Consider the following 18,287-nt stretch of genomic DNA (forward strand, 5'->3'; position numbering starts at 1 on the left):
GCTTTGTCTTGCTCTTAATTACACCATCTGACTACTAAAGTAGTTTTATCTCAGTCTTTACTGAAAACAGGCTCATGCATTCATTAATAATGCCATCTTGCATCTGGATAGACTTCATAGCCAACATACTCTTCCATGTAGATGGACTGAATTGATTTTATTTGTTCCTACAACCACTACGTGACATAAGTAGGACATACACTGCTTCCCTTGTTTTTACAGATGGAGAAGCTAAGACCCACAGAGGTTATAACTTACATATCTCAGTCCAGTGTTTTTTCTTTTTTCGTCATAGAACAATTTATAATTTTAACTTGCATGCTAATCCAAAGAATTGAAATAGCTACTACAATTGCACATGCTTAGAGAAGCTAAAAGTGTGACTTCTGAATATGGTTTGTGGTTTTTATAAGGTGACTTCCTTTTTTAAAAAAAATCTTAGCTGTGACCTATTAAACCATGGAAAGTAATTTCAGTTCTGTCAATATTTTTATCATTAATATTCCTTATATATAGTGTTTGTCAGTTCACCAGTAAAGCACTGTAGCTCTCAATTTTAACATTTATGTTTTTATTCCAGTGCAAATCCAGCCTACCATGAGTTACTGTTAACTGTTTTGTGGTATGGTGTTGTCCATACATCAGCACTTGTGAGGTGTACTGCTGCTAGAATGTTTGAGGTATGTCAACAAATGCTTCTGTTGATTAGTTAGATTTCATTTGGAAGAGGGAAAGGGATTGTTTTTCATGAAAAAGATTTGCATACTGTGTTATTCTGATATTTTATGGTACCTAGTTGTGTACTGTGTGATGGGGCAGAAATTTAGCTTTGACATACTTAAGAGTGTTTTCTAGCCTTATTGGTTCCTTAAATGTTATTCTGTAATAAGTTCTGTTACTCAAATTCCCTTGTAAATCTTAATTTCCATCATATTTAAATCTTTCTATGATACTTTCTGTTTACTAAGGTAAATGGACTATTAAACTAAAGCAACATAGGATATTTTTCAAGTTGTAAACAGCTGGATTTATCAGCAGCATTAAAATCAATTTTTATCGTTATGAAAATACTTTTTTTATTGATTACTCCTACTTCACTATTCCCTTACATATCCTATCTGGAGTAACACCCCTAGGCATTAACTGCCCTTAGACTTGGAAGACACTGTCCATATAATTTACCTAAACTATGTTAAATTACCACCTACCAAAGTTAAGAATGAAAATTGAAATGCCTATCTTTTGTACCCATCATGTAGCAAGTTATGTTATAGTTGAGTATTATTTTTACATGTACCTGTTTCAGAATTTTATCTAAGCACTCAAATTGCTTTAGCTTTTGTTTTTGTTTTTTGTTTGTTTTTGATGATTTTGAAGCTTACCATAGAGCCAGGCTGCCTGAGTTCAGTTTCCATCTCTACCACTTAGAGACTTTATAAATTATTTGAACTTCTCAGTGTTTTAGTTTCCTTATGACAAATGAATATGTTAAAAAAAAAAAAAAAACTATTCATCTCAAAGAACTTTTGTTAACACTGAATGCTTAATGCTTATAAAGCTCTTCACACTATATCTAGGGGCCGGCGCTGTGGTATAATGGGCTAAGCCTCTGCCTTTGGCGCCAGCATCCCATATGGGCGCCAGTTTATGTCCTTGCTGCTCCTCTTCTGATCCATCTCTGCTTATGGCCTGGGAAAGCAGTAGAAGATGGCTCAAGTGCTTGGGCCCCTCTACCTATGTGGGAGACCTGGAAGAAGCTCTTGGCTCCTGGCTTCTGATTGGCCCAGCTCTGGTCATTGCGGCCATTTGATGAGTGAACCAGCATGTAGAAGACCTTTCTCTGTGTCTCTCCCTCTCTCTGCCTTTAGGTCTGCCTTTTGAATAAATAAATAAATCTTTAAAAAAAAAAAACTGTCTAGAACATAAGAGCTTATGATAAATGTAAAATCAGTATGATTTTTTTTATCCATACTGTTTTAAGACAATTTATAATTGGAATAGCAGGGCACTGATAGATTTAAAATATGTGCTTTGTGGGGCTGGTGCTATGGCACAGTAGGTTAATCCTCCGCCTGCGGCATCTCATATGGGCGCCAGTTCTAGTCCCGGCTGCTCCTCTTCCTATCCAGCTCTCTGCTATCGCCTGGGAAAGCAGTAGAAGATGGCCCAAGTCCTTGGGCCCCTGCACCCGCATGGGAGACTGGGAAGAAGCTCCTGGATCCTGGCTTTGGATCGGCACAGCTCTGGCCGTTGCGGCCATTTGGGGAATGAACCAGCAGATGAAGACCTTTCTCTCTGTCTTTCCCTCTCACTGTCTGTAACTCTACCTCTCAAATAAATAAATAAAAAATCTTAAAAAAAAAAGATATGTACCTTCTAAAAATGTTAAATATATAATTAGAAAATTCCATTGTTACCAAAAAGTTGAAAATTCTCTGTCATCTGTCAGTGTTTTCCCCTCGGTTATTACACATATTTGATTTTTTAGAAACTAGAATCAAGAATTCTTTGTCAACATGAATGCCAAATTAGCAGTTTGGTTTACGATATAAATAATTTTATTTATTCAATGTACTGAAAAGAAGGTATTACCATAAAAGAAAAGTCTGTTTTCAATTCCTTCCTTGTATCTCCCTATAAGGGAAACATCCTTTTAAATGAAGAGCTATTTCATTTTTAATAATAGTTTTTCTTTAAAAATTTATTTATTTATTTGAGGCAGAGTCACAGATAGAGAGAGGGAGAGACAGAGACAAAGGTCTTCCATTCACTGGCTCACAATGACTGGAGCTGCGCCAATATGAAGCCAGGAGCCAGGAGCTTCTTCCAGGTCTTCCATGCGGATGCAGGGGCCCAAACACTTGGGCCATCTTCCACTGCTTTCCCAGGCCATTAGCAGATAACTGGATTGGAAGAGCAGCAGCCAAGACACAAACCACCACCTACATGGGATGCTGGCTGCAAGCAGAGGCTTAACCTACTACGCCACAGCACCAGCACCTATTTAATATACTCTCTTCCTGGCTTTTTGGAATAAGACCATGAAAGCTATTTCTCTCTCGTAGACCCTTTGTTTTTAAAATGTTTGTATGAACTGGTAAAGCATATCATAGAAATAAAATAATTTAAATAAAATGAAGCATCTCCCTTTTGTTTTTGTTTATTTTGTTTTCTGCCTTATTTCTTAGGTGTGGCTTTTGTCTGGTTTTGGCTTCTGTGTTTGCTGTCATGCTGCTCTGGAAAAATACCTGTCCTTATGCGGTTTTCAGTGTCTTCTTAGGTTGATTTTGAATTTCTGAGTCTAGTTTGAGAGATTATTTCAATAGTTTTTCAAATTCACTTACAATGACATTTCCCTGATCATGTCAGTTAAAGTTATCAGTAGGAGAAATGAAAAGTTCTTCTTTGTCAATGATCCTCATTTTGAACAAAATTATATTGAAAGAATAAATATGGCTCATGGATTTTTTGCACATTTTAGATTCTAATGCTTTATCATTTAGAATTAACACCTGTCTTATCTTTATGTTAAACGAACACTTAAAATTTTTTTAAATGATACCAGAAAAAATTTTTTATTGATTCATTTCCATTTTATCTGAAAGACAGAAAAAGAAAGAGAAACACAGAGAGATTTTCTATCTGCTAGGTCACTCTGCAAATGCCCGCAAGAGCCAGGGCTGGGCCAGGCCAAAGCTGAGAGTCTGGAAATCAGGCTAGGTTTCCAAAGTGGGCGGTAGGAAGCCATCATCTGCTGCTTCCCACTGTCAGCATTAGCAGGAAGCTGGACTGAGAAGCAGAGCTGAGACTAGAACCAGGACTCTGATAAGAGATCAGGTGCCCCAAGTGGTGGCTTAGCTGCTGTGCCAAACGCCTACCCCAGAGACCAAAACCAAGTGAGAAATGGATGTACCAAGAACCTAAAATGAGATACTGACTGAAATTGAATACCATATTTAGCTTAATTTTCAGATGGCAGGGAAAAAGGGAAATCAAGTCAATCATATTATTCTCATTGATTTGTAATAATACAAAGAGCCTTCACATAAACTGAGCTATGCTCTCTCTGATATATTGTATAGAAGAATGTTTTAACTATGCATACAATGATAGGTTTTTTAATAAAGATTTCATGGTATCTTTGATCTTCTCTGAGGACTAGTTCCATTACTAGATAAATGGATTGATTGGTGTATAGGATTAGAATGTGCTTACATTCTAAAGTTGAGCATGAAGTTCCTCTTCTCTGTTGAACTTATAAAATTTGGTATTATTCAAAAAAACAAAATGCATCCCATTCAATATTGTCCTCTTCTGCAAATTAGCATTGGTTACCAAATAAATTTTAATAGATTTTGGAGATACTTTGTTCTACTCATTTATTTTAAAATTTATTTGAGTTTTTAGAGGATTGTAAAACAGCTGTTTAGGTGTTAACTACAAAAGAAGTATTTAATTAAGTAACTTTTTCCAATATGTCACAAATCATATATTGGTATATCCATCATAGTTAAGCTCTCATTTCTTGAATGCTACTCTTCATTAGCCACATATTTAGGTATATCATGTGCAAGTTGATAGCAGGAGGGTTCTTTGAGGTAGAAAAGAATCTTGCCATTTTCAGATGAGAAAATTACACTTAAAGAGATTATGTATCTAAGACCGTTTGGCTAACAGATTAGCCAAGAACTAGACTCTGAATCCAGGTCTGACTCCTAAGCATAATATTTTCTAGTAAGCTGCTGCCTTATGTCTCAAAATGCCTGGGAATTGTCCTGTGTGGTTTTTCAGTTTACTTAGTATACAACAATCTTGAGCATTTTAATGGTGGCTGCTTGCCATTTGTCTATGGTTTGAAACAGTCCAGTTTGTACCTTATTGGTCATAATAAAATCACACTATAGAATTTTAACCATTGGACTAAAAATGTGTCTTCTTTTTAGCTCCTTCTTTTAAAAAAATGAAATTTTCTTTCAGGTAACTTTTTAATTGGGCATGGAAATTGCATAGACTATTTGACCAAAAGTACAAAATTCCTATTGAATTGGTGACAAAATCTATTTTCATGGACTGTTAGGCTATTTAAGCTTTATTTTCCCTCTGAGCCTTCTCTGCCTTTGTAAAGCACTCTAGTAGCAATATTTGCTTAGCTTCTAATTTTGTTTTTGCTTTTGTGTTTTCTCTCTTTCTCTTGGTTGTTCCTTTCTTCTTCCCATGGCGCACTGTGTTTGCTCTTTCCATGCATCACCTGTGAATATCCCCTGTGCTGACCAATCAGCTGTTGGTGAAGGGGGTGAATGAAACTCTGGTAGCTCAGAGGGTTGTTCCTGCTCTCATTACTCTCTCCAGTGACCCTGAAATGTAAGTGTTGTCCCTGCCTTATACACTCAGCAGCCCTTTCAAAATGGCCTGTCAAGAAATAACCATCAGCTTTTAAATGCACTGAAGACTCTCTTTAAAATAATAATATTCAATTTTTAAATTTTCAACTTTATCATATTATTATTTTTTAAGTCAGCCCTCACAATAAGCCTAATTTGGAAACCATATATTGAAAAAAAAAATACCAACGTTAGTACGCAATAAACATTTCCAAAGCCTGAAGCATGCTGATGGACTATTTCTAACAAGCCAAGAAAGGATGCTCTGCTAATCTCACTAACAGGTTGTTACCAGTAAGCGTAGTGGCATGAACCAAAGGCTTAACATTTTAATGTCTCATAAGGGTGACTAAACCAAGAAAGGCCAGTGAGTCTGCCTCTGCCCATCCTCAGTCACAGCTAACCCAGTTCTCATTCCAGTTTACCAAACCATTTTTTATTGCATGTTGACTGGTTTACAGCTGACTCTTCGAGGCATGAGTGAAGCGTTAGTTGACAAGCGGGTTGCTCCGGCCCTTGTTACCTTGTCCAGTGATCCTGAATTGTGAGTTTCACAGACTGCGACCTTAAGTTATCCTGCCTGTCTTTTTGAGCATTCTTGGTCTGCTTGTTTTTTTGTTTTTTTTTTTTTAATTTACTTTGTCATTGCTAGAGACTAATACAGTGTATTTATCTCATACTTATTTGATAAACATTTTAATACTCTATTTTTTACCTCAAAAAGAATTTCAGTTTCTTTCTTTTTTAATTTTAACAGCTCTGTCAGGATTGCCACAATCCCAGCCTTCGGCACTATTATGGAAACAGTTATTCAAAGAGAGGTAGGAAATACTTGAAATTCATTTTTATGTATGTACTGTTAGGTGGCAGTTTTATTGTTAGTTATTGATGTTCCAAAACATGATAGCCTAAAAAAGGTATATTTTAATCTCTCTTTTAGATTAGAAAAGTAACTATAACCTGGCTGGATATTGCACTTCTGAATAATCCTTCAAATCATATCTAGTTTCACACTCTTATATTATCCAACAGACTTCTAGTCAATGGATATGCATTCTGGATTGTCAGTTTACAAGATTTGACAACTCATTCTGCCAGATAACATTAGGAACACAAATCCATCTAATTTTCTTAGTTTTTCAAATGAAGGCAAGGGGATATCTATATTCTGATAACTGTGTTGTTGGTGTCAGGCCATAAAAATCACCTGTTATAGTGTATATCACTGTGCAAATCCTGTCACACTTGTTTCAGGAGTTTCCTCCCTGAAAATGTATTTTGATTCTGAAACTGATTTTACTTCAAGTTTTTTAGGTTCTATCTGCATCATTACCTGTAAGACACTTCCCAAAATTATGGCAAAATTTTATTTGATATCATGTTGGTTATATCCTAATGCAAATTTTAAAAATCTGTAAATTAGAAAATAAATTAATTGTGGACACCTTACCAAGTCACTAAAACAAAAAAAAAATTAATAAAATTCTTAAACTTTCGTAACAAAAACTAAACAGTTTTGTTTGTGGTAGAAATGTTTTCATTTTTTTACTTATATATTTCACTGGTGGAGCAACATCAACAAAAAAAGCATGTCATTCTGCATAGCTTGCAGTCTTAGCAGAATTTCAACATATTCTTAAATCCTAAAATAAAAATATGTTTTAGGGAAATGTGAGTAAGATACAAGTCATTAATGACTCATTGCTTTCAGAGATGAATAATTGGGTAACTTACACTGTGATTTGTTTTAGGAATTATAATTCAAATACATAATCATCATAAACTTATTTCCTTATCCTTAGTCTTTTTGACTTCTTGTCATTTTAATAATCTGTCAGAATTTTTTTACAAAACTAAAGAATGACTAAGGAAAAATAAAAGTCTGAGACCTTTTCAATGCCAAAAAACTAAAAAACCCTCATTTAATTCCAAATTTCTACTGTCATAGGGCTATAAATTATTCAAATCTGCTATAAGCTATGTTTAATATGTACCTTAGCAGTTTACTCAGTTTTTAATATTCTATAACATGACTATATAAAATCCAATTTTAAGTTGCTGGAAAGAGTGAAAATGCAATTGGCTTCATTCCTGGAAGACCCTCAATATCAAGACCAGCATTCTCTACACACAGAGATCATAAAAACGTTCGGTAGAGTGGGCCCTAACGCAGAACCCAGGTTCCGAGATGAATGTAAGTTCCATTTTTTACCCTTTTTCCCAAATTTTAATGTAAGATAAAAGGCAGAGCTTCTTTGAGGATTTGTCATGTGTTACACCTTGCTGCTCTCTTTCGTGTACTGAAAGCTGAACATGAAACAAGTTACTTACTGTGATTTGATCAGTATTACTATTATTAGTGGATGATTTTTATACTATATATTGATTGCTGTAAAACATATGGAAAAACATATGGAATATAATACATACAATTTCAAGTTGTTTGAGAGCCATTTCTCAATTATTGCAAAATTCTGTTTTGCCTGATACTTAAATGATTTTCTTTTTATTTTTAAGGAAATTCTTCTGTTTCTAGACATATTCTTGTCAAAAATATGCATTTCCCTGGCAGAACATGCTGTTCAATGTAATATATCACTTTACTTTAATTCACAGCTTGTTGAGCTGTTGAATGATCTGCATGGTTGTCTGCTAAAGCGTTTTCTGTAGCTTCTGTAGTAGTACCTCTTTTACTGTGGGCCTCAGTCTTTATGACAGAAATTTTTGGGGAATGCATCAAAGCACTCAGAAGTGATTACTCCAAAACGGTGTAATTGCATTACTTTAGCCATTAATTTTAGCAATTTGACATGCCCTAGAGAGAGCCACAAATTGGGCTACTTCAGCCAATTGGATTCTAATACAAAGTTAAATTCTCCAGTACACTAATTATTGCGTATCCCAGTCTGGTATTGTCTCTTACCATTTTTAGGGTAAAAATCGTCAATAAAAAACATAAGTCAGGATTTGCACTGCATGTAGTGTCCAAAAGGTCTGTTGAGGACATGGATAGTTATCAAGCTACAGAAATACTATCATGAGATTGTTTTTCATTGGGAGAGTATATTCATAATTAGTTAAACAGCCTACAGCAAAAGGTTGGTATGTTACTTAGTAATAAGAATATTTCCACATAATGTTGTAAGATTTACAGGTCATTGTAGTAGGACCTCTGGAAGTGCTTTGACTTTGTTGAGGCTATAACTTCTCTGAAGCAAGGAGAATAACTCTTGAATACTGAATATAGGCTAAATAAGCAATGGGGTTTTTGGTGTGGGCCATGTTGTTAATAAAACCTCTCTAAAATATGATCTGACCTTTTTGTGTACATTCAAAACAAAGATACCTAACAATATGGGAATGATCCATCTGGATTCTTATAGCTTCTACTCAGATTGATTTTGTTACATCCCTGGAGACATTTGTCCTCAGTAGTTCTGGAACTATAGTTGTTCCTCAAACCAAATATAGTGTTGATATCTTAATGTCTCTTTCTAGAATTTTCAAGAACTTTATTAAATAATCCCTCTATTTTATTTGATTGTTTTATTTATAGAATAGATGCCTACCTATTAAATTTATAGGAATTATATAACAGAGAAGAAAGGCAATGTTTTATGTTATTAGTCCCAACATAACAGTTGAAGGAGACTTGGGAAAATATTTAGTATAGAAATTCTCACCATTTGGATAGCTTTAATAAATCTAAAGTCTCCTACAATTTAGTATATTGTGTGTATATATATATAGTATATACAATAGTATATAAAATTTAGTATATATCACAAGTGTGTCTCATACAACTTTCATTAACTTTTTGGCACAACCACACTTTTTTTAAAATTTTATTTGAGATATATAAATTTCATGTATTTCATATATACAGATTTAGGAACATAGTGATACTTCCCACCCAACCCTCCCCCACCCATGCTCCCACCTTCCCTCCTCTGCTATTCCCACTCTTAATTTTTATAAAAATCTATTTTCAGTTTACTTTATACTCAAAAGATTAACCCTCCACTAAGTAAAGAGTTCAATGAATAGTATGAAGGAAGAAAACACTGTTCACCTCAACGTAGAGACAAGTGCTGTAAATATGATTGAATCTCAAAATGTCACTCCTATACATTACATTTTAGGTACTCTATTAGTTACCACAACCAAACTTTTTTTTTAAGACAATATATTTTTCTTTTGTACTTATTTCCCAGTCAAGTGACTTCTCATTTGCTTCAATTTTTTTTTGTTAGAGATTTATTTATTTATTTGAAGGCAGAGTTACAGAGAGGCAGAGGCATTCCTCAGATGGCTGCAGTGGCTGGAGCTGCGCCGATCCGAAGCCAGGAGCCAAGAGCTTCTTCCCGGTCTCCCACGTGGGTGCAGGGGCCCAAGGACCTGAGCTATCTTCTACTGCTTTCCCAGGCCGTTGCAGAGAGCTGGATCAGAAGTGGAGCAGTTGGGTTCTAACCAGAGCCCATCTGAGATGCCGGCACTGCAGGCAACAGTTTTACCTGCTACGCCACAGCACTGACCCTCCTCATTTGCTTTAAAAGTTTACCCTGAGGAATTTTTTTTGCCCTGTATTAAGAATTTTAGTGATAAAGTAGAATCCATTTTTTTGTTTAATGTACAGTTAGCCGTCTGTATTTATAGGTAATTCCTTTTGGGAATTTAGAAGAAAGACTGTTATCTGGGCAGTAGTGTAACCTTTGGAGGGCCATTTTGGATACTGACATTTACCCCTCTGTTTCTTAGCTAACAGAGGACATTAGTTATTTCAGTGGCCAGTTGTTTTTATCTGTAAAACTTATATGGTTGCTTTTTGTTTTCAGCTGTTTTACTTTGTAAGGCTCCCTTAAAATGTTAAGTCTAAAGTAGCAACTTTCCATTTCAATTCATTTTATCTCAGTTTCTTATTTCAGATCTGAGCCCATTTTTTAAAAAAAACAAAATTCCCTTTACTTTGACAATCGGATATTCATCAGATAGCTTTTTTGAAAGTTTTCTGAAATCCAATTTTATAAAATCTCCTATGTATTTATCTTTATTTTGTGTGTAATTTTAAATTTTATTCAATCTGCCCTGAAGAAAAAGATTTCCTCAGCAGTCTTTGTACTTCCTATTTTTCTTTCCACTGAGGATCAATTTTAAAATTATGCCCATTTAGGTTATAAGTCTTTTCCTACTCTTTAATATCCTACTTCTTGAGGATGATGTTGTGGTGTGGTGGTTTAAGCCACTGCCTGGGATGCTTCATCCCCTACAGGCAGGCACCAGTTCGAGTCCTGGCTGTGCACTTCTGATCCAGCTCCTTGCTAATGCACCTGGGAAAGCAGCAGAAAATGGCCCAAGTGCTTGGACCCCTGCCACCCACACAGGAGACACGATAAACCTCCTGGTTTCCACCTGGCCCACCCCTGCTCATTGGTTGGAGAGTGAACCAGCAGTGAAAAATCTGTCTTTCCCTCTCTATCTCTGTAACTCTGCCTTTCAAATATATCTTTAAAAGGAAAAAAAAAAAAAAAAAGCTACTGCTTTTAGCAAATTATCAGCTGATGGGTTAACAATTCAGTGAATTAATTAGTACCAATGTAGTAGTCCAGGACATCTATTTACTGAAATCTTGAATTCCGTATTAAATTCCTGTCTGAATTCCTGAGAATTAGAAAAATCCTCAATTATAGTTTTTAACTATCTGTAAACTAGAGTTTAAAACTTCTCTAGGTTTGTGTTCTGGGCAAGCAATTTTAAGGGAATATTGTGCAATGTGAATGTACACTTAAGAAAATGAGAGAGTCAGGAGCAGGAGTAATAAAGGGGCTATGCATGAGCAGATGACGTGCACAGAGGTAAGTTTTAGGAGATTGGAACAGAAATAAACAGCAGTTTGTTAGCGAGGCTATTGTAGACTCACCATTTTGCTGAGGCCTGAACATCCCAACCAGTGAAGCCAACAACTGAATACTTGGAGATTTTATCCCTACTTTTTGCTAGAGCTCCATTTGAATATTAGTTTTGACAAGTCAAAAAAAAATCTCCAAAAAATGACCCTTGTTATTCTTTTCTGAGTTTTTTGGTGGTAGTTGTTTGTTTTATTTATTTATTTATTTATTCATTCATTTATTCATTCCTGCTCCGCAACCCCCATTTATTAAGCAAATCATGAAAGTTGTGATTATAGCCTTAGTTTATTTTAGAAGCAGGAGTTTTTTCCAGGAGACGATTCTAGCTTTTACATATACAAACCCAGTTCAAAGAAGAAAGAAGTCACTACAGTTGGTCAACAGTCTCTGCATTTGCATTCCCCAGACAAGCAGAGATTGGACAGCATCCATGTGATCAACAGTATAACAGTCGCTGACCTTGAAGCCATTTCTCCCAAGGACTCTGGTTACAGTGAGAAAAACTAGACTGTATATTCAGCAAACACAGTCAGTCTGGGGCAATATTGGGGCTCCTTGCTACTGAACTGTTATTGTTTCTTGGGTCATCACTTTTATTTTAACAGTTGACTCTTTATATTTTTGAAATTGTATGCTTTTCTTTGAGGGTCTTCAGCCCAGAGTGACTTGAAACTCAGCCACAAGTGGTGTTTGACATTTGTCTTTGCTAAGAATTTGAGAAACTAAAGATAATAGTACTATGAGGGAGTAAAATTTGTCATTCAAAGAAAAAGTATTTGCTTTTATTTAATGGCATTGGTAATGTTTATTTTTATTAAAAAAAAAAAAAAGGCAAAAAACTTGGTACTGATGTTGTAACATAGTCCATTAAACCACTGCCTGCATCACAAATGGGTGCCAGGTGAAGTCCTGGAGGCCCCACTTCTGACCCAGCTCCCTGCTAATGTGCCTGGGAAAGCAGCACAGAATTCTCCAAGTGCTTGGGCCCCTGCACCTATGTGGGAGACAAGGAAGAAGCTCCTGGCCCCTGGCTTCTGACTTTGGCCTAGTCCAGCCCCAGGCGTTTGTGGCCATTTGGGGAGTGAACCAGCAGAGGGAAAACCTCTCTGTGTCTCTTTTTCTCTCTCTTTCTCTCTCTCTCTCATTCTCTCTCTCTCTCTCTCTAATTCTGACTTTCAAATAAATTAAATTAAAAAGAAAAAAAATTTGTCTATAAGGGTAAATAATGCAAGAGGTAAATTATTTGTGCTCTTCTTTGGTTTTCATTTTATCCCCATAATTAGTGATAGTAAGAATGGTATAATCTGTTTCTCCCAGATTCCAGATCACTTTTTAGTTTGAAAAATACACATTCTTTTCTAGGGAGTAAAAAAAGAAGCATATGATGTGGGTAATCTTTTTAAATCATCCAAAATTAAAGTGAAACTTTATGAATTAAATTATTTTTAAAATGTATGAGGGTTTTGTATGTATATTTTTTATAAAAATATAACTTTTTCTTTTTCTAGTTGTTATACCACATTTACATAAGTTAGCCTTGGTGAACAACTTACAAATTGTGGATTCCAAGAGACTGGATATTGCTACCCATCTTTTTGAAGCCTACAGTGCACTTTCCTGTTGTTGTATCCTTGCTTTGTTAAAGTGTATCTACATTTATATAGCCAATCATATGATGAGACTTGTTAAAAATTAAAAAGCAGAACTTTTTTTCTTCAACATAGTTACGTAAAAATTGTGGAAAATTGAAAATGTGATTTTACTTGCCTTACTCCTTATTCTAGCCATTTCATAATTTAAAAGGTAATTTAAAATTCTCTGTACTTATATAGTTCTGAAAATACTAATGAGGTTCTTAACCTGAAGTTTCATTTATTCAAGTCAACTATATAACTAGTCAAGAAATGGAGGAATGGAATTATAGCTGAAACTTTAGTTCATCAAAAGGTAGCGTTGTATATATGTCATGGCATTTATGGTTTTCAGTGAATGTTTATGTGTGTTGATAGAGTACTATAAAATCTCTCAGACAGATACTATTCATTGGAAAACTACAGGGCCAACATGGCTGATCATCTTCAGTGATTATAGAACCAAAAGAAGAGCATTTGAGAAAGGAGAAATAAAACATTGAAAAAAGAATGAAAAGTGAAATAAGTCAAATAGAACTTTAAAAGAATGTTTCGGCCGGCGCCGCGGCTCACTAGGCTAATCCTCCGCCTTGCGGCGCCGGCACACCGGGTTCTAGTCCCGGTCGGGGCACCGATCCTGTCCTGGTTGCCCCTCTTCCAGGCCAGCTCTCTGCTGTGGCTAGGGAGTGCAGTGGAGGATGGCCCAAGTCCTTGGGTCCTGCACCCCATGGGAGACCAGGAGAAGCACCTGGCTCCTGCCATCGGAACAGCGCGGTGCGCCGGCCGCAGCGCGCTACCGCGGCGGCCATTGGAGGGTGAACCAACGGCAAAAGGAAGACCTTTCTCTCTGTCTCTCTCTCTCTCTCACTGTCCACTCTGCCTGTCAAAAAAAAAAAAAAAAAAAAAGAATGTTTCAACCATTAGATAACAACTTAAGAAAACATTTACCAGAAGATCCAATGCCTTCTATAAATGTTAAGAATCATGTATTTGAAAACACCTCTTAAATATCTAACATGGTGTAGTTTGTTTAGCCAGTAAACTTAAGCACAACCATATAAAATGTTTTTAGTTTCTTTCTACCAACAAGTTTAAAACATATGATACACAGATTCAGGTCACACAAATTAAAATGTATCTTTGATTGATTTTAGCAGCTTAAATTTATGGACAATCTTATCCATAAGCCATTTAAAATAAAACTCTTAATAAAATTTTCCCATGTGAACATACAATATGTACACACATATAAGATAGCATAGTAGACCAATATAGCAATTTTAATAATAGCTTTTAAAATCTTTAACTCTTTTTGTAGATTGCCAATTGATTTGAATTGCTTTTTCTTTTTAGTAACCTCAGTTAACCATACTTTCAGTTGGTACTGTTAATACATTATTGGCTTCATCTGTTTACAGAGCCATCCCAAAGTACTGAATACAATAGAAGTGGCTGGAAAAAGTCCATAGGAACCTATAGGAGGACAGCTAAATACAGAACCAACAATGCTTTAGTTTTATGAGCAGCACATCATATATAACTGTGGATGACAAAAGACTTTAAGTCGCCATGTTTAAAATTATAAACTCATCAGCCAACAAGAGGCACTTGCTTACTTCACAGTATTTTTGAAAGCACCTGTAGGATTTTACAAGTATTTAACCCTTTAGGCCTCTGGGGCTTTCTCATTAAGATAACTATCATGTCTAGTAACACAAGATCATTAGACTTTTTAATTCTCAAACATTTGTATTAATAGCATTTTCCATTATAGAAACTTAAAGTTTGGTACCACATCACATCTTGACAGTACTTCTAATATAATCCAAATAGCCTGATTAGTTGGTGTCTCAATAAGATGAGAGACATAGGTCCTTCGATTTTTTCAGTTGGGCCCAAGCTGGAAAAACCAAAGTCCAGGATTTACTGGAAATTTTAGAGACCAGATTGTTTGAAACTTTGATTTTTTGAATGCCTGTCAAGAATGCCAAGAAGGCTCAAAATCCAAAATATCTGGTTGAAATAAGATTCCTTAAAATCATGACATAATATAGACCAAATTTGATCATTGTCACAGGTGATTATTCAAATCTTTGAAAATAAGCACATATTTAAATAACCCATAGCTCTTAATAAAAATTCAGCTGTTTTTGAACAATTAGAATTTAACAGACATCAAGAGAACATAGTAGATTACTTTAACACATTGCTTTAACAGGGCATCAGAGTTTAATTTTATGTCAAAGAGAAATTGAGCTTCCTGTGATCTTTTGCTGTGAGGTTTCCTTCCTTTACCCAGACAACATAATCAGAAAATTACGGTGATAGCAGGAAAAAATGATAGTAGAGAAGCTCCTAGTAATTCATAGAAAAAAAAACAGAGAACAAAGGAAAAGTTTCAGTATTATTATTTATGGTTCCACATTGTTATATCCAGTTCGACATCATGAGCAAAGTAAACAATCAATTTTAAATAAGATAATGTACAGTTACAGTCATTGTCACTGTATTTTGACTGGAACACACCAATGAGAGGTTCTTTTTGTTAATAATAAATAGAGGAAGTAGAAAAGTAAAGCTACCTATCAAAGAACTACATGTCCTTTTAGAAATGTTAAAACTTACATTGGTGGGTCTGCCACTGTGTCACAGTGGGTTAAGCTACTTCCTGCAATGCCAGCATCCCACTTGAGCACCAGTTCAAATCCAGGCTGCTGCACTTAACTATCTAGCTCCCTGCTAATGCACCTGGGAAGGCACCAGAAGGTGACCCGAGTGCTTGGGCCCCAGCATCCATGTAGATAGAGTTCTGGGATCCTGGCTTTAACCTGGCCCAGCCCCAGCCATTGGGGAGTGAACCAGCAAATGGAAGATCTCTGTCTGTCTCTCTCTCTCTCTCTAATCTTCCTTTCAAATAAATAAATAAATAAACTTACATTAGATGCATAGTTGAGAGATTATGTTATAGTTTATAGACACAGATGTCATATTTTAATAGTTTTGTACCTCAGCTATTCATATGTCTACTGTAAGTTTAATCTCAGTAAAAGCAGAACTTATTATCATTCTTGATTTATCTTGTTAGCTTTTTTGACTTAGAGAAGATAGAGGAAGCAAAATGAGGAACTGATATTCTGAATTAGCAAGGAGGAATTCTCTAGTAATGGAGAAGTGACAGGACCCTCACAAGAAAGTAATAGTAGTATGTCAGAGTTTGTGTTTCAAAGAAACAAAATGATGGTTCATTTATTAAATTCTGTGAAAGTCAGTGTTTAAAACTTAAGGAAACAGTAATGTGTAACCTTATGTAGCCAAAAGTTTCTAAAGGTATACGCTTCAAGGAAAATGGAAAAGTCAAAAGATCAAAATTTTTGTCTCTGTAAAACCAAATTTACCAGGTAGGAAAGGCAGTGGTTTCTAAAGAGCATAGATACCTATACAGAGGAATATTATTGTGTTTTGATATGCACAGAATATTACTGTAGTAAATACAATAAAAAGTATTTACACCAGCACAGTAAGGGGAAGAACAACCTTCACAGTAGTCCCTGTTCAAATACTAAAAGTGTTAGTTCCACATGAGTCAGAACTTAGACTTCAGTTAACACAGTAGAGTGGCCACCAGTGAAATCACGGTGTGATATTTTCTGCTATTCCATTATATGTTCAGAGCTGATCAGAAAACATAAAAGTCAAAAAAGTCATGCCTTAGAAGTGTTTGAAGGAATTTAGAAAATGTTCAACCTGGAGAAGAAACGAGGGGTAAACAGATAGTTTGACAATCATTTCAAAAGTTGGTACATAGAAGGCAGGTTAGACACGCTGTGTGACTAAGTTACAGAACCAACACTGACAAGCAGAGGTTGCAGGGAACATGATTTTATTTCTAAGAAAACCTTTCCAGTAGAGCTATCTAAAAATACGATGATCTTTCTTATGAAACTGTGAATATCTTGAAAGTGTTAGCAGTCAGAGACCTCTTGACCTTAATTCACCAATGAAGGAGATTCAGTTCCTGGTAACAGATAAGACTAACTGATCTGTGATTTCCAATTTTTAAGAACAATTGTGTGATTCCAAAAGGTAAGCCCCAATTGAGTAGAAAGAAAGGATAAGAAGACTTCCATCTTCCAAATAAAACTCTCCTCTGCCTTCTCAGTCTATACCTATATTTCTTTAGGTCAGATTCTCAGCTGCTATTCCAAAGGTCACTCACAGTTACATATATCTTGGTGGTACTTTCCCCATATCTAGAAAATAAGACTATAATCGTTAGGTTGTAACCCTCTGTATTTGGTTCAATTAAGTGATGTATATATTTTTAGTGCCTGTTGGTGAGTTTATAAGTCACTCATTAAGTCCCTCATTATAGGAGCTTTGTTTATGAATAATTTAAAGATGAATTTTCAAGGAAGTAGTTATGCATTACACTGATTTTTTTAAGAAATTCATCATAATTGTTTTTCAGAAAGATTAATTCTTTATAAGGGAATTATTTACTGGCTGTTTATTTTCCACTTTAATGTGAGCTGTTTTTAAATGGATAACAATTAAGATAAGGTGAGAATGTGCCAGAATTGATCTGAATGAACAAAATTAATTGGTTTTTTGAGAAATGCATCTGCTATTCTGATTTCTTTGAATGTCAAAACAATCAACTAAAACTCAAAGATGATCAGGAACTATAAGGAGTGGTAAACCTATAGCAACAGTTCTTACTGCAGCAAAAGTTCTCTCATCTAGGCCGGCGCCGTGGCTCAATAGGCTAATCCTCCGCCTTGCGGCGCCGGCACACCGGGTTCTAGTCCCAGTTAGGGTGCCGGATTCTATCCCGGTTGCCCCTCTTCCAGGCCAGCTCTCTGCTGTGGCCAGGGAGTGCAGTGGAGGATGGTCCAAGTGCTTGGGCCCTACACCCCATGGGAAACCAGGAGAAGCACCTGGCTCCTGCCATTGGATCAGCGAGGTGTGCCGCGCTGCCTGTCAAAAAAAAAAAAAAAAAGAGAGAGAGAGAGAGAAGAGAGAGAGAGAGAGCATCTTATGGGGCCGGTGCTGTGGCACAGCAGGTTACCACAGCCTGCAGCACTGGCATCCCATATGGATACTGGATCCAGTCCCAGCTGCTCCCTGCTAATTGCAGCTCCCTGTTAATGCGCCTGGGAAAGCAGCAGAGGATGGCACAAGTGCTTGGATCCCTGCACCCACGTGGTAGACCCAGAAGTAGCTCCTAGCTCCCAGCTTCGGCCTGGCCCAGCACTGGTCATTGTGGCCATTCAGGGAGTGAACCAGGAGATGAAAGATCTCTCTCTCTCTCTGTCTCCTCCTCTCTCTCTGTAACCCTGACTTTCAAAATAAGTGTATCTTTGAAAAAA

At 36.1% G+C, this 18,287-nt stretch overlaps 1 protein-coding gene across 5 annotated transcripts in view; it reads left to right on the forward strand.

Annotated features, from left to right (window-relative positions):
• Nucleotides 1-18,287, forward strand: part of RELCH (RAB11 binding and LisH domain, coiled-coil and HEAT repeat containing) — a 128,916-nt gene that overhangs the window by 97,955 nt on the left and 12,674 nt on the right. For 2 of the 5 annotated variants that reach the window (XM_062201766.1, XM_062201768.1), the window contains exons 22-26: nucleotides 581-680; nucleotides 5,279-5,361; nucleotides 6,139-6,202; nucleotides 7,437-7,575; nucleotides 12,796-12,912. In XM_062201766.1, the coding sequence (XP_062057750.1) occupies nucleotides 581-680; nucleotides 5,279-5,361; nucleotides 6,139-6,202; nucleotides 7,437-7,575; nucleotides 12,796-12,912 (503 nt within the window). The other 3 variants (XM_062201767.1, XM_062201770.1, XM_062201769.1) reach the window with 3 other exon arrangements.

Source organism: Lepus europaeus, chromosome 9, assembly GCF_033115175.1.
Source record: "Lepus europaeus isolate LE1 chromosome 9, mLepTim1.pri, whole genome shotgun sequence".
Classification (NCBI taxonomy): Eukaryota; Metazoa; Chordata; class Mammalia; order Lagomorpha; family Leporidae; genus Lepus; species Lepus europaeus.